This window comes from Carettochelys insculpta, chromosome 9 (genome assembly GCF_033958435.1).
Source record: "Carettochelys insculpta isolate YL-2023 chromosome 9, ASM3395843v1, whole genome shotgun sequence".
Taxonomy (NCBI): domain Eukaryota; kingdom Metazoa; phylum Chordata; order Testudines; family Carettochelyidae; genus Carettochelys; species Carettochelys insculpta.
In genome coordinates, this window is record NC_134145.1 from 44,426,205 (window position 1) to 44,443,973 (window position 17,769).

General features: G+C 40.9%; 1 protein-coding gene across 4 annotated transcripts in view; it reads right to left on the reverse strand.

Moving 5' to 3' along the window:
* Positions 1-17,769, reverse strand: part of CAMSAP2 (calmodulin regulated spectrin associated protein family member 2) — a 185,256-nt gene that overhangs the window by 71,194 nt on the left and 96,293 nt on the right. For all 4 annotated transcript variants that reach the window (XM_075002278.1, XM_075002277.1, XM_075002276.1 and 1 more), the window contains exon 4: positions 15,564-15,647. In XM_075002278.1, coding sequence (XP_074858379.1) covers positions 15,564-15,647 — 84 coding nt within the window. The remainder of the gene's footprint in view (positions 1-15,563; positions 15,648-17,769) is intronic.

Consider the following 17,769-nt stretch of genomic DNA (forward strand, 5'->3'; position numbering starts at 1 on the left):
ACTGAATGGCAATGCATAGGGCCCACTCATCCATAGTCAATGGCTCCCAAAACTTACAAAAAAGGAAAAGCCAGTTCCCAAACGAAAGGGAAATCGCATATAGCTTGAGAACTGGAACACTAACAGGTTGCTTGCCAAAAACTGATAAAGGGCAGGCAGAAGAGTTAAAACTGGGATCCGAAGACCTAATTCCATTAGATTTGTGCCCCTTTCTGAAGGGATTCTGCTGTGTAGAAGGATAATTCAAACTGAAGAACTGCTGAGGCGATATTGCTGCTCTGGGAAGTGATGCATCTTTACAAGGCAAAACCCCACAGGACATGCAAATTAACTTCAGAGTCTTTAAAGGGATGTGAGGTTTCATCAGTTTTCTCTGAAAATAAAAATTGACTGTCAAAAGGTAGGTCCTCAGTCTGCTGTTGGACCTCAGGAGCAACACCACAATTCTGAAACTAGGAAGTCCATCTCATAGTTACAGCAGAGACCACAGCTCTAGATGAAGCATGAGCCATGTCTCGAACTGAGTATAATGCTGTTTTTGACACCCAATGGACTTCTACAATGAAAGCTTTAAAATCTTCACTGGAAGATTCTGGCAATGTAGCTATTAATTTTGCCACTGCTTCCCAATTTACAAAAGTCATACTTAGATAAAAGTGCTTGCTAACTGGCAACATGCAGCTGTGAGGAAGCGGTAGAATACATTTCCCTCCCAAACACATCCAGTCTTGTAGAATGTTTGTTCATCAGCATCAGTTTATATCTCCCTATCAATCTCTTATTAGCTGCCATTACAACAAGAAATTTAAGAACTGGATGCAAATAAATGCACTCAAAACCATGTACAGGCAAGCTGTCCCTTTTAGATGTATATTTTGCTGCAGGCAGTAAGAAAGTTGGAATGTTCCACATAATCTTTGACTATTTCCAGGTCACTTCATTTCTGGGGAGTGCCACTTTCCTTGGAGCTGAGGACAGGAGGATATATAGTAACTAACAGATGTTTGCTGAGTACCTAAGGCTGAAACCAGGAGCCTCAGAAGGTCCTGACATGACTACATCTTCAGATAAAAGGGAGGAAGAGTCTGGCATCACAGAGTCATCTAGCAAAGGAGGAGGAAACAGAGCCAACAGAATCTCGTGTAAGGCCAGTAACTCAGACTGAAGAGTACCACTGGAGCAACTACCATCTGCAGCTCTGGAGCCTCTCCTCCTGAACCTTTTATCACTCAGGCTCAGGAGGAGAGGCTCCCAGTAGAACAGGAAACCTTGCTTTGGACTGCACTATGGATCAAAACTTTACTGACTGCAGCACATCCTAAGAATTCCAACAAGGCCATTGTGGGTAGGGGTATGGCAAAAGTACCCAATAGGAACTGGGCCTAGAAGTCCTATCGCTACTTCAGAAGTAGTGCTCCCACTAATATTTTCCATCTATGGGCAGAATAAATTTTGTTATGTGCACCACCAATAGAAACACGTCATACCCACTGCGTATGGCTGTGGAAACTTTGCTCTCAGCTGGGCAGCACTTGACTCTCCCCTGCTTGAATACCCCCAACCACTCAGCTTACAGGGAACACTGTTTGGAAGCATTACCAATATCAGTACCAACGTTGATCCCCAGGAGCTATCAGTGACTTTCAAGCATGATACCAAAAGACAATGGAGAGCCAGATGATGTCTCTAACCCCACAGAATATTCCACACTGACAATTGAGGCAAGAGACTAGTCTTCTCTGGTGGGGCCAACAAACAATCGGGTTCATAATGAGAAACAAAGCATTCAGTACTTCAAGCACTGATAGGGACCTTACATGCACTAGCACATAAGAATGGCCATACTGGGTCAGACCAAAGGTACATCCAGCCCAGTAGCCTGTCTGCCTACAATGGCCAATGCCAGGTTCCCCAGAGAGGGTGGACTGAAGACAATGATCAAGCGATTTGTCTCCTTCGGTCCATCTCCAGCCTCTGACAATCAGAGGCCAGGGACACTGTTCCTACCCTTGGCTAATAGCCTTTTATGGACCTAACCTCCATGAATTTACTAGCTTTTTCTTAAATTCTGTTATAGCCCTAGCCTTCACAGTCTCCTCTGGCAAGGAGTTCCACAGGTTAAGTGTGCGCTGAGTGAAGAAGAGCTTTCTTTTATTAGTTTTAAACCTGCTACCCATTAATTTCAGTTGGTGTCCTCTAGTTCTTGTATTATGGGCACAAGTAAAACAACTTCTCCTCATTCACCCTCTCCACACCTGTCATAATTTTTTATACCTCTATCATGTCCCCCCCCCCCCGCCCCGTCTCCTCTTTTCGAAACTGAAAAGTCCCAGTCTTCTTAGCCTCTCTTCATATGGGACCTGTTCAAAGCCATTTCTGAACCTTTTCCAGTGCCAGGATATCTTTTTTTTTTTTTTAGGTGAGGAGACCACATCTGTACACAGTATTCAAGATGTAGGCATACCATAGATTTATATAGGGGCAGTAAGACATTCCTTGTTTTATTTTCTATCCCTTTTTTAATAATACGTAACATCCTATTTGCCTTTTTGACTGCCTCTGCACACTGCATGGATGTTTTCAAGGAACTATCCACGATAACTCCAAGATCTCTTTCCTGATTAGTTATAGCTAAATTAGCCACCATCATATTGTAAGTATAGTTGGGGTTATTTTTTCCAATGTGCATTACCTTACATTTATCCACATTAAATTTCATCCGCCATTTTGTTGCCCAATCACTCAGTTTGATGAGATCTTTTTGAAGTTCTTCACAGTCTGCCTTTATCTTGACTATCTAGAACAGTTTAGTGTCATCTGCAAACTTTGCCACCTCACTGCTCACCCCCTTCTCCAGATCATTTATGAATAAATTGAACAGGATTGATCCTGGGACTGACCCTTGCGGGACACTACTAGTTACCCCTCTCCATTTGGAAAATTTACCATTTATGCCTACCCTTTGTTTCCTGTCTTTTAACTAGTTCTCAATCCATGAAAGAACCTTCCCTCTTATCCCATGACAACTTAATTTACATAAGAGCCTTTGATGAGGTACCTTGTCAAAGGCTTTCTGGAAATCTAATATATTATATCCACTGGATCTCCCCTATCTGCATGTTTGTTAACCCCTTCAAAGAACTCTAACAGATTAGTAAGACATGATTTCCCTCTGAAGAAACCATGTTGACTTTTGCCTATCAAATTATGTTCTTCTACATGCCTGACAATTTTACTCTTTACTATTGTTTCAACTGATTTGCCCGGAACTGACGTTAGACTTACTGGTCTGTAATTGCCAGGGTCAACTCTAGAGCCCTTTTAAAATATTGGTGTCACATTATCTATCTTCCAGTCATTAGGTAAGGAAGCTGATCCAAAGGACAGGTTACAAACTAGTGTTAATAGTTCTGCAATTTCCCATGTGAGTTCTTTCAGAACCCTTGGATGAATGCCATCCGGTCCTGGTGACTTGTTAACATTAAGTTTATCTATTTGTTCCAAAACCTCCTCTAATGACAACACTTAAATCCGGTACAGTTCCTCAGTTTCATTTCCCATAAAAAATAGTACAGGTTTGGGAATCTCCCCAACATCCTAAGCTGTGTAGAATGAAGCAAAGAAATCATTTAGTCTCTCCACAATGGCTTTATCATCCTTGATTGCTCCTTTTGTATTTGTCATCTGGAGGACTCACTGGTTTTTAGCAGGCTTCCTGCTTCTAATATATTTAAAAAACATTTCGTTATTACTTTTTGAGCTTTTGGCTAGCTGTTCCTCAAAATCTTTTTTGGCTTTCCTTATTACAGATTTACACTTAATTTGGTAGTGTTCATGTTCCTTTCTATTTACCTCACTAGGATTTGCCTTCCACTTTTTGAAAGATGCCTTCGTATCTCTTACTGCTTGTTTTACATGGATGTTAACCCATGGTGGCTCTTTTTTCAGTCTCTTAGCATGTTTTTTTTAAATTTGCGGTATACATTTAAGTTGGGCCTCTATAATAGTGTCTTTGAGAAGCTTCCATGCAGCTTTCAGGGTTTTTGTTCTAGCCACGCTGGTTTTTAATTTCTGTTTAACTAACCTCCTCATTTTTGCATGATTCCCCTTTTTGAAATTAAATGCCGGAGTGTTGGACTGCTGAGGTGTTCTTCCCACCACAGAAAGATTAAATGTTATTACATTATGATCACTATTCCCAAGAGGTCCTGTAATAGTGACCTCATGGACCAGATACTGCACTCCACTCAGTACTAAATGGAGAATTGCCTCTCCCCTTGTGGGTTCCCATACCAGCTGCTTCAAGAAGCAGTCATTAACGGAACTGAGAAATCTTATTTCTGCATCTCGTCCTGGTGTGACATGTACCCAGTCAATATGGGGATAACTGAAATCCCCCATTACTATTGAGTGTTTTATTTTGGTAGCCTCTCTAATCTCCCTTAGCATTTCAACATCACTATCACTGTCCTGATCAGGCGGTCGATAATATATCCCTACTGCTATATTCTTACTAGAGCTTGGAATTACTATCCATAGTGATTCCAGGGAACATTTTGATTCATTTAAAATTCTTATTTCATGTGATTCTATGTTATCTTGCACATACAGTGCCACTCTACCACCCACACGGCCCATTCTATCCTTCTAATATATTTTATATCCTGGCATGATTGCGTCCCATACATTGTCTTCATTCCACCAGGTTTCTGTGATGCCTATTATGTCAATTTTCTCCTTGAATACAAAGTAGTTTAGTTCACCCATCTTATTAGTCAGCCTTCTAGCATTTGTGTAGAAGCATTTTAAAGATTTGCGTCTGCTTATTTGTCTTCCCCTCCCAGATGTATTAGATTCTTTTATACGTGATTGTTTGTCTGATCTAGCCCATTTTTTGATATCTCCCCTCCTTCCTTTCTTTACTAAAGTCTAGAGTCTCTCTATTGATGGATTCTCTTCTAAGAGGAGTTTCTGTCCGATCCACGTGTTCCTCTGCACCAATCAGCTTTTCCCCATCTCTTACTTTAAAAACTGCTCTACGACCTTTTTAATGTTTAGTGCCAGCAGTCTGGATCCCCTTTGATTTAGGTGGAGTCCGTCCTTCCTGTATAGGCTCCCCCTCTCCCAAAAGCGTCCCCAGTTCCTAATAAATCTAAACCCCTCCTCCCTACACCATCGTCTCATCCATGAATTGAGACTCTGAAGTTCTGCTTGCCTACCTGGCCCTGCGCATGGAACAGGAAGCATTTAGGAGAATGCCACCTTAGAGGTCATGGATTTCAGTCTCTTTCCTAGCAACCTAAATTTGGCCTCCAGGACATCTCTCTTACCCTTTCCTATGTCATTGGTACCAACATGTACCATGACCACCGGCTCCTCCCCAGCATTACACATTACTCTATCTAGATGCCTCGAGAGATCCGCAACCTTCACACCAGGTAGGCAAGTCACCATACAGTTCTCCTGGTCATCACAAACCCAGCTATCTATGTTTTTAACAATCAAATCACCCACTACTAACATCTGCCTCTTTCTAACAACTGGCGTTCCGCTCCCTCCACCCCCCTGGAGAGGTACCCTCAGTGTTAGAGGATACCGTAACATCCTTTGAAGGAGGGTCCCAACTAAGGGATTGTTTCCCTGAGCTTGCAATGGCTGTTCTCTCCCCCTGAGCCTTTCATCCTCCTTAAGAGCACTGGGGCTCTCAGACTGGAGGTAGAACAGCACTACAGTGTTGCAGAAAGCCTCATCCACATACCTCTCTGCCTCCCTGAACTCCTCTAGTTCAGCCACCCTGGCCTCCAAAGCCCGAATTCAGTCTCTGAGGGTCAGGAGCTCCTTGCAATGAGCGCACACATATGCCACCCGCCCACAGGGCAGGTAGTCGTACATGTTACACTCTACTCAATAAACAGGATAGCCCCCACTCTGCTGTTGGGCTACTGCCTGCATTTTCTCTGTTGAATAATATGAATATAAATGGTGTTTTTATTTAAGGGCTTGGGATATATGTTACATGTCAGAAGGAAATTACACCCTCTAACCACCCACCTATCAACTCCCCTCTCAAAACTCCCTCCTGTTATCAACTGCCCTGTTCACAAGCTCCCTGGTTGCTATCTAGCAGGGTTTATAAAGCTCTGGCCTTCCTGATAGCCCTGGCCTCTGGCTACAGCTCAACCAATGAGCAGAGAGTTTTAGATTTCAATCCCAATTATGACTCTCAGCTTCCAACTGCTGCTCTGAGCACATGGCCTTTCAATCAATCAATCAATCAATCAATCAAAACAGCTCAGTGCTCAAAAACCTCCAAACAAACAGACAAACACAAGCCCAGAACACCCAAGCACAAAACACCCACACACTCCAGACAGCCGATTACCTCAAGGTGCTGGAATTCGCCCCTCCTTCACCAGGAGAGCCCCTCTCAAAACTCCCTCCTGTTAGCAATCACCCTGCTCTGAAGTTGAAGCCATTCCCATTCTCTCAGATGCAGGGTGCTCTGCAGTTGTCGCTGTCCCAGAAGACAGTACCTGTGCTCATAAACTTCTCAGTACAAAAAGGAGGGTGACCACAATTCTGCATCCTGAACTAGAAAAGGCACAGAAGATACTGCTGACAATGATGAGGGGACTGTAACCGGTCCAGATGGTGACAAGGACACTAAGAGCACTTCAGCTGAGCATTCTTGAACCAAAGGAAGGGCATGAGCAGACAGGCAAAGTAAAGCCAATGCCCCGGATATATCACCGGTGTGGGCAGTCTGGGCTGACATCAACGTTGTTCGTGCCAGAATCACCGGATGCCCTCTGAGAAGTGCTAGAGTTAATGGCCTGCAATCTATCAGCTCTCACCTTCATACCAAGAGCAGGTAGATGGTTATGCTCAATCTTGGCGTACTGGGTGAATCATGACATTGCTCTACACTCCCCTTAAAATGGCAGAAGGAATCTTGCCTAGGTTTGGAACAGCACCCATCTTTTTTATGATGCTTTCTCAAACAGAATCAAAGGAAGTGGAATAAGTTCATTTCCTCCTGGGAAAGGAATCTTATTCTGGCTGAAATTTTCTTTAATGTGGCCTCCTTCTTTCAGATACGAACACCATGTGCTGGGGTCACTAACAGGGATAGCCACTTTCCACCACATATCATAAAGGATAGCAACAAAAATTCTAAAAATATATTAGAAGAAAGAGGAAAACCAACGACAGGGTGGACCCATTACTCAGTGAAGAGAGAAAAACAATAACAGATAATGTGAAAATGGCTACGGTGCTTAATGACTTCTTAATTTCAGTTTTCACTAAGGTAGGTAGGTATCCAAGCACCATCACCACCACCAATAGAGAACATTAGAGAAAAGGTAGGTAAGTTCAGGAGTTAAAACAACAAGTTAAAAATTACTTACAAATGTTAGATGTCCTCATGTCACCAGGGCCTGATGAAATGCATACTAGAATACTCAAGGAGCTGATTGAGGAGGTATCTGAGCCATTACCTATCATCTTTGAAAAGTCATGGAAAACAAGAGAGAGATTCCAGAGGACTGGAAAAGGAAAAATATAGTGCCCATTTATAAAAAAAGAAATAAGGACAACCCAGGAAACTACAGCCCAGTCATCTTAACTTCTGCGCCAGGAAAAATAATGGAGCAAATAATAAAGGAATCCACCTGCAAACATATGGAAGATAATACGGTGATAAGTAACAGAATAGATTTGTACAGAACAAATCATGTCAAACCAACCTGATAGCTTTCTTCGATAGGAAAACAAACTTTATGCTTAAGGGGGAAGTGACAGATGTTGTGTACCTAGACTTTAGTAAAGCCTTTGATACAGACTTGCATGACCGTCTTATAAATAAACAACGGAAATAAAATCTAGGTGGAACTACTACAAAAGTAGGTGCATAACTGGTTAGATATTAATGGTTCACAGTCATGTTGGAAGAGCATAACAAGTGAGGTTCTAAAGGGATCAGTTTTGGGACTTGTTCAATTCAATATCTTCATCAATGATTTAGATAATGACAGAGAGCACACCTATAAAGTCTGTGCATGATACCAAGATGGGAGGGTTGCCAATACTTTGAAGATAGAATTATAATTCAAAATGATCTGGACAAACAGGAGAACTGGACTGAGGTAAATAGGATGGAATTCAATAAGGAAAAATGAAGAATACTTCACTTGGCTAAGAACTATCAGTTTCACCCATAAAAAAACGAGAAGATACTCCTTAGGAAGGAGTACTGCAGGAAGATATCCGGGGTCACAGTGGACCTCAAACTAAATATGACACTGTTGTGACATATGAAACTGTTTGACACTGTTGGAAAAGAAGCATACATGATTTTGGGATGCATTAAAAGGAGTGTTGAGAGCACGAGATGACAAGTAATTTCACTTTACTCTGCAGTGATTAGACCTCAAACTGGAGAAGGTCCAGTGAAGAGCTACAAAAATGATTAAAGGTCTAGATGGCATGACCTATGAGGGAAGATTTAAAGAACTGAGTTTGTTTAGTTTGGAAAAGAGGAGACATGATAACAGCTTTCAAGTACCTAACAGGGTGTTGTTAGAAGGAGGGAGGAAAATTATTCTCCTTAGCTTCTGATGATAGGATTAGAAACAATGGGCATAAGTTACAGGAAGAGAGCCTTAGGTTGGACATTAGGAAAAACTTCATGTCAGGGTGGTTAAGACTGGAATAAATTGTTTAGGGAAACTGTAGAATCTCAGTGGAAATAGACAAGAGCAGATTAGACAAACATGTTACAGGGATGGTCTAGTTGGTGGTGGTCCTGCCATGAGTGCAGAAGACTGGACTTGATGACCTCTTGAGGTCCTTTCCAGTTCTAGTATTCTGTGAGGCATTATCTAGGATAAATTATCTATCCTAACTATTCCAAATTAAATTCAGTAAACGTTATTAACTAATCAGTAACTAGATACAGTAAACTTTCATATCTGACAACCCCAGGACAGGGAGGTTCCAGATATTCAAATATTCTAGATAAGAGAGATATGCCTAGCAATGCATAATACTAAAGAGAACGAGATCAGATATTAAGCAACAAAAATGTATGCAGAATACTTTCCCTACCAGCAACAGTAGTATCATGCCCTGTAAACTCATACTGTATTTGATGTGTTTATTTGTATTTATTTCCACTGTACTGTACTTACTGAAAATGTAACTAAAATTTACTTAGGGTTAAAATTCTGGTTATTTGAGAATGCCAGATGATAGAATGCTAGGTAAGAGAGTTTCTTGTACAATATAATCCCAGAAAGACAAAGAAAAGCTTGAGGTAAAAATCAGACACAGAATGCTCTGACTTTAGCTATGGGTGGTTAAAAAGAAACTAAGGAGAGGTTAAGCAGTACTGCCATTAAGCAGCCAGGGAAGGGGCTAAAGGTCCAAGGTCTGCAGCCCTGTGCCTTCTGGTACTGCATGGGAAAGTTCTCCAGCTTCAGTGCACTGGGCACACAACACAACTGAATAAAATACATGTTTGCAAACCCTTGAAGAACCACCATTGTTATTGGAGTAAAGATGCATGGAGCAGTTCAACCAAAGGGTAAATTAACTTGATTATTCAAGTTAAAAATTTTAAGGAATCGTTATTTATAAGTGTGAAAAAAGTAGTGAAATGTGTGAAAGCTCATTGTTATTTTATATAGTAGTTTACTGTATGGTACATTGTCTTACGTACTTTTTAAACTGTGAGAGTAACTGTATCAAGGAAACAAATTTAATTTACTCTGATCATGAAATAATTTTTATGGGATAATCGCTCTTCACCAGGAGAGAAAATCTTCTGTTTTTAGAGAATCTAAGCCATTAAATTTTAGGTGGCACATGTACAACCACCTCTGGATCTGAATATTCCAACCATTCTTACTAAAACACCCCTTTCCAACTGTATTCAGTTCCTCTTCACTTCACTGAAATCTAATAAAACCCAAACAGAAGGAAAAAATTCATGTGGATTTGCAAAGCTATTATGTTCAAAGGACTCCCAGTTACATGTAAGTTATACTTACTGCTGGGTTTGTATAGATTAGGGAAAGACAATGAGGTTAGGTCCAGGCTATACAAGACTACATTAGCTAGCCCAGACAATCACATTTTTATTAATTGATACTAAATAACCCTTTGGGGGGGGAGGTCCCCAACAAAATACATATTTAGTTAGCATCAATGAATCATCAGTTTGCAAGAGACCCAAGGATGTCATCAAATCCAACCCCCTACTGAAAGTAGGACCAATCCCACCTAACCCATCCCACCCAAGGTTTTGTAAAGACCTCTAGGGAAGGAGATTCTACCCCCTCCCTAGGTAACACGCTCCTGAGCATCACTGCTCTTGTAGTGAAATAATTTTTCCTAATATCCAATCTAGACCTCCCACACTGCAAATTGAAATCATTGCACCTTGTTCTATCATCAGTCACCACTGAGAAAAGTCTTCTCCATCTTTCGTTGTCTACTCTCTACAGATTTATTGCAGCATCTCTAAATAAACTGAACGTACAACTGTCTGGCAGGCTTTGAGAGTTATATGCTCAATTTTCTACTGTTTCTGAATGGAGTTAAATTTATTGGAGTAGATAACAGAAGAGACTTTTAAAGTTTATTGAATAACTTTTCTGTTTACAGTATTAGCACATTTACCCAGCACTGCTTGGGTCCTAATTCAATTAAGTTTGTACACTTGCCCCTCTGTCCCTTGACAGTGACAAAAGGAAACAGACAGCAATGTTCCCATACAAACCTGGGGGTGGGAGACTTGGGAATGGGACAATCCCAGATGGGGTACGGTGTGTGCACACCAGCCACATCTGTTCAACTGCCTGTTGATTCTCTTTTCTGTATAGTTTAAGGAAAAGCAATTCCATTCCCAGCACATCTCATTTTTCTGGCACAACCAAACCCTTACATTGCTTTATGTTATGATAAGAGAAAGCTGCATGCCCAATTTGGTGATCCTAGCTCTTCACCATTTAGGGGGAGTTCTTGGACACAAACACTCTCTAAAACATAATACATACAAAATCTTGCTTTTGTTTGGCCAGGAACTAAAATGAAAAATAGGTCTTCAGGTGCTTGAAAGCTTTATATAAAGTCCATTTCTTCCCTTGTCTGCTTGGCTATTTGTGCTTACCTGTGACATGGAAACATCTGAACTGCTCCTTTTCCAGTTCAAATTCCAGACTGAGAAAAAAACCAGGGTCCCTAGACCATGCCCACCCTTGAAAGCCACATCTTAAAAAACACTCAGGAAATTTAAGGTCTCAGTTCTATATGGCCAGAGTAGCAGTCCATATGAAAAGGAAGAATCTTCAACAATGGTGACAGCTGTAGAACAAGGTACTTTTGAACTTCAAATCATGCTAGCCACATAGAGAGCCCAAATAATAGCAGAGGGTCCGAGTCTGGAAAGGGTGATGAAAAGAAGCAGAAGAGGAGCACTGAACCCCCGATTTAATAGGTTTTCAAGTTTTGTGGAAGCAACATGATGAAGGGGATAATCAGCAACAAGAAAGGTGGGCACAGTGATGGGTTCCATATATAGACACAGAGCTAGAATTGAATGAGAACAGGAAGATCAACATTTTCAAAATTCAGGAGCCTAAATTTTGGTAAATGAATAAGCCTCCTTATTTTAATAATGGTGACCACCTTGAGTTTTCAGCCCAGTACAGACTGTGTGGTCAGCATTTCTGAAAATCACGCCACTTAGATGCCTAACTTCAGTGTAATTGTGGGACTTCCTGGCTACGTCTACACGTGAAGCCTACATCGAAGTAGCTTATTTCGATGTAGCAACATCAAAATAGGCTATTTCGATGAATAACGTCTACACGTCCTCCAGGGCTGGCAACGTCGATGTTCAACTTCGACGTTGCGCAGCACCACATCGAAATAGGTGCTGCGAGGGAACGTCTACACGCCAAAGTAGCACACATCGAAATAAGGGTGCCAGGCACAGCTGCAGACAGGGTCACAGGGCGGACTCAACAGCAAGCCGCTCCCTTAAAGGGCCCCTCCCAGACACAGTTGCACTAAACAACACAAGATCCACAGAGCTGACAACTGGTTGCAGACCCTGTGCCTGCAGCATGGATCCCCAGCTGCAGCAGCAGCAGCCAGAAACCCTGGGCTAAGGGCTGCTGCCCACGGTGACCATAGAGCCCCACAGGGGCTGGAGAGAGAGAGTCTCTCAACCCCTCAGCTGATGGCCGCCATTGCGGACCCTGCTATTTCGAAGTTGCGGGACGCGCAATGACTACACGGTCCTGCTATCCCCATCTCCTGATGAGGATAGCGACTTCGACGTCTCGCCGCCTAACATCGAAGTTAACTTCGAAATAGCGCCCGACGCGTGTAGCCATGATGGGCGCTATTTCGAAGTTAGTGCCGCTACTTCGAAGTAGCGTGCACGTGTAGACACGGCTCCTATGTTTTATTTTGTTTAAGTATTTGGAACACTGCTTATTTTGACATGACATGTAAAGTATTTGCGGTATTCTAAAAAGTGTAATTACTTTGTTGTGGGTATTACACAGCAGAATTCAATGCTGTCTACGGATACCAATAAACTAGTTCTCAGGCAGGGAATGAAAGTGACATTAAAAATAAACATTATACTGAGTAGTCAGTAATGACAGCCACAACTGCATGTCAGCATCTGCAGAATGTTGGTTCAAGAGTATAACAAACTGCTGCACAACCATCAGTAGTAGACACTGGGGATCAGCAAGAAATACTGTAAATGACACTGTAAGTGGCACTGAGTTGTGAAGAAAGAAATTGAGAAAAGGGTTGAAAAGTCAGAGCTTTGCAACAGATAAACAGCATGTTGCACCCAAGTTTTGTGTGAATACTGAAAGACATTAGATATCATCATCATTAAATTGAGCAGTTAACCTGACCCTAGCACCTTAAAAGAAAGCTGTCAATGGAAATTCCTGGCAACTTGTTTAAAAGATGGGTTGAGCCTCAATTAAAAAAAAATCTTTAGTGTTCATAGAGTGAATTTGATAGTGTGACAAAAATATTTCTCCCTCAGATTGTGATGCATTTCAAAATCCCAGCATTAGTGTCTGTGTGTCAAAGTATTAACGCTAGTAATAAGTGATATCTAAAATACAGTATGTGAGGCACACTATACTTAGGCTTTGTGTTTCTGGCATAACAGGAGTAATGACTGGCAGCAACTTCAGTGTATCAAGTTGGACATTGGTCTAGTCAACCAGGAGATTGTAGGAGGTACCCATATTCAAGTAACTTCTAAAATCTCTAAAAAGTCTAAAAAAATACACATTGGTATATTGGAGTCCAAGAGCTTGTCTGTGCTCATGTAAACATCTAGCAAAGACATTTATACTGAATATCATAATTTACAGCAAAATAAATCATGTTATACCTGCACTGGTTGAGTGGTGTATAAAATTTCAGTGTAGACAAGGCCTTAGTTACAAAACCTTCCCTCATCCCCATGAAGTATATCACAATTGATAGAGACTTCGAAGCATGTGACTGTTCATTGGGATGTTTATAGAGTGCCTACAACAATGGGGCCTGGATCCATGACTGGGTCCCTGAATGCTACCATGGTGTAAAGAATAATAAAATAAGCAATAAATATAAAATATTTCATACAAAATACTATTTTAATATTGTACATGTATATGCTCAAAACTGCAGACAACAGTCTTTAAATTGTTAACAATAACATCAGATATTTCTCCTTTTTAAAACATAGGTAAGAAATTTCTGCTTCTATGAATCTTTTAGTCTGTTCATTATTTTATTTTTTTATTTAATTTATTTAAATCTCGACCATTTTGGCTCTCTCAGTATTTCAAGGAAGTCTGAAGTCATGCAGTCCTTCCTGCTATTTCATCTCCTTTTTGTAGTTATCATGGAAGACAACAATATATTCAAATTTAGCAAAATCTGATGAGTGAGCTTTTCTATAGCAAGGACATCCCATAGGATAAAGCACTATGCAAAGAAAGCTGGGGATAATTTCTGTCTTCCATATTACTGAGTCCAGATCAGATGTGTTATTTTTACTGTTGTAAGAAATCTCTCTGTTGTAAGAGGTCTCTCTTTCAAGGAAGCCTCATCTCACTGCTGAGTCACATTATTTTTAGCAATTAGGCTTAACTGTTCTAATTTTGGACCAGAAGCTATAAATAAGGGCACAATGATTGTATGATGAGCACAACTTCCTTCTACTCTATGTAACTTGAGAATGTTATTCCTACTTTGAAAATACTGCATTTCAGTTAGCTAAGAACGTATCACTGGTAACTAACTAAACAGTTTTCCGCTATAGCCAATATGAAATGACTGACCTTTCAACTACATTTTCAGCCATTTTGTCTACACTATTTCCTATTAATATCTTTAATTCGTCTGCTCATAAAACTTACTTAGTCCTGCTTAGGAATGCCAATCAGTATGTTGCATACATTAGCAATTAACCGTTCATTGTTTCACTGTTTTGTTGCTATTTTTTAAATTTATTCTGTTCCAGGGAGAGGAAAGAGGAGGAATTTTTTTTCCCTTACATTAAAAGAGAATGGGAAGGAATATAGGTTTGGAGTTGAATGGCAACTTTACTAACTTCTTTGAAATCAATACTAAAGCAAGTCTAGGGATAAAATGAACCCTCCCCTCCAATAATCGCTTCTCCACAGTGTGAATTGTGTCGTTCAGAAGCAAGCTCTCAAACCAGCTTCCATACTCTGGAATCCCACATACTTCTGCCTTTGTGTCATGAGTTTGACTCAGATGCTTTTTAGCTGAGTCAGTTCTAGGACAACTAGAAAAAAATCCTCACAGAAAAAAAGGATAGTATATAACATACTTTACAGCATTCATGTTTATGTTAGTAACCAATCATTATGCTAGACTGTAAACAGAGTGATGCTTCTTGCTATTCCGTGCTACTAGATTCTCTGAAAAAATACTATGTAATAAAAATACCACAACTGAAAGCTATGCCAAAATTTATGTTGCTTTTTGAGGGCTAGATCTGGTAGCAGCCTTTCTTTAAAAGTAGCATTTATTATATACACCATTCTTAGGACTAATATACCATATGCATATTACCACAAAGATGTTGCCACATGGTCAGACTGCTTTGACAAAAGAGGAGAACAAAGAATGCAAAGTATGAAACTCATTTTTTAATGATTTCACTGAAGAAGTGAACTAAAAGCCTTCTCTCATACTTTAAGATACTGTATGCCCTGATGTCAGCAGACATATCAGGACAAGAGTGAGATTGTTCGGGCTTTATTTAAAAAACAAAAAACAAAAACAAAGCTAAACAAAACAAAAAACACATGCTCCTAAGGTCACCAGGAATTCCCAAGAACATTTGGTGTGGGGTACTGAGCACTATTAGAATGCTCAATTCAATGTAGTGTTAGCTACATGTAATAAAGAATTAATCTAACTTTACATGTACAAAACTAAGACTTGTTTACATATGCATGTGCAGCTTCATAGCTACATATTTAAACATGTACACCTACCTTTTGACCTCCTGGAGTTTCTACACCATGATGCTCTTTTAGTTTTTGTTCCTGTTCCATAATATCTTTCAAATGTTCATTTACCTAAAGAGAGACATTTTTAAGTGACCTATTCTGTTTTTAAAAGAAGCGGTCCTCTGACTAGGTTTACAACTGAAACATAATAGTCAATATGGTCAGGGCCTGTTGAAACTAACCGAGAGCCAAATCGGAAAAGCTGAACTGGGCTGCCCACCGAAAGGCTCAAGATTCAAGGAGTAACATTAACGAAGCCCACCTCCTGCTGACTTCTTTCTGCCCCAAACTCCTACGATTGTGGTGCTCTGCCCTCAAATCAGTGTGTTTATGGAGAAACTTAGGACACTGTTCCCCAACTGACAGGTCCCACCTCACCAGTGATTCAAATGAAAGTTCTCACTGGGTTGTGGACCCAGCATACGGGGGAAGGCCTAAAGGGCAGGTGTGTGCATGACAGAATGTGAACCTGGCCCACAGTCACCATGCAGTAGCGGCTCCTGTTCCACTGGATTGGGCCTAGCTCTCCACACGCTGAATAGTGTGCCTGGCAGAGGGACAGCTGGGCCAAACCTGAGTGGTCCTATGATCATATGCACCAGGTTGAAACTCCAGGACCATGGGATCATACTGTATTTATATAAAAAGTGTAACTAAAATGTAGTTATAGTTAAAATGCTGGACATTTGAGAGTGCTGGATAACTTTAAGAAACATAGGTCTATGCCCCCTATGTGAAGCAGAAAAGGATGCCAGCCTATGACTTTGGGCTTTCTGAAAATTTTGGACACCAGGTAGGTTGCAAAAGAAAGGCAAAATGCAGTTGGTGGGCCTCCTTAGTAAAAAGTTTGTGAATCCCTGATTTAGCAAATGCTGCTTGAAGTTGCCAGTTGAACATGTTGAGGCAGAACCTGTGATATGCTCCAACTATGATCAATAGAAAAGGGAGAAATAATAAATTCAGGGGCCTCTAAAAGCTCACCATCATAGGACTTACTGAAAGCATCAAGCAATGTTTACCTCACCTCAGACAGGATTCAAACAGAAATGTAGGGCCACCTGTAACTAAGCATTTGGCAATGGTGTTTGATCTGTTTCTGAATATGCTAAATGCTGCCACCTACACTTTTTCCAATACGCTGCTATTATACTTGACAATTTTGTTCATTTGTGCATTAGTCTGCTCAATCTAGGGTTGTGAGCTCAGCCCTTAAGGGGGCTGTTTAAAGGGGGAGGGATAGCTCACTGGTTTAAGCATTGGGCCCCCCTAAACCCAGGGTTGTGAGTTCAATCCTTGAGGAGGCCATTTAGGGATTGAGGCAAATAGATGTCAGGGATGGTGTTTGGTCCTGCCAAGAGGGCAGGGGACTTGACTAGATGACCTCCAAAGGTCCCTTCCAGTTCTAGGAGATGTGCATCTCCAATAATTGCTATGTACTTATCTAATAAATGATCAGGTTGAAAACCTCATACTTAAGGTATGCTCAGGTACAACAGAGACCCCAGTTTCAAACTGAATATTGGGGTTCTCAACTTAATTGCACGGCAACCCCCCTTCTGAAAAAAAAGGTACCACATGATCCTGGGTGGGTGGGAAGGTAAGGGGACTGCAGCCCAAGCTTCATTGACCCAATTGGGGTGGAGCCCAGGCTTCAGTTTCAGTTCTGGGTCCCAGCAAGTCTAACACTGGCCCCAGTGACTCCATTAAAAAGGGGTCATGATTCACTTTGGGGACCTGACAACCAGCTTAAGAACTCCTACGCTACATAAACTCAAGGACGCAGTACTTATAGGTTCTGCCAAATGATTTATCAACCGCTTCAAAATGGCATCAACAATAATCATTAACTTGTGAGGTTTCATCTCTCTTACACTGTTTTCTTTTCCTCATGTTGTTTACTGAAGTCAAAACTCTGATTTCAATAGCATGTTTTAAATTACTATGAAATCTTACTTTATTCTTATCCTTCCTGGAAGTAAATAATGAACGCCCTATACCAGATTAAGTCTGGAAAATACAATGAAGCTTTCATATCCAGCAGCCCCAGGACAGGGAGGTTGCCAGATACTCAAATATTGTAGATAATAGAGAGGTATACCTAGGTATACAACACCAAAGACAAACAAGATTAGCTATTAAGAAACAAAGAAAAATGTATGCAGAGTACGTTATTTACCAACAACAGTAGTAT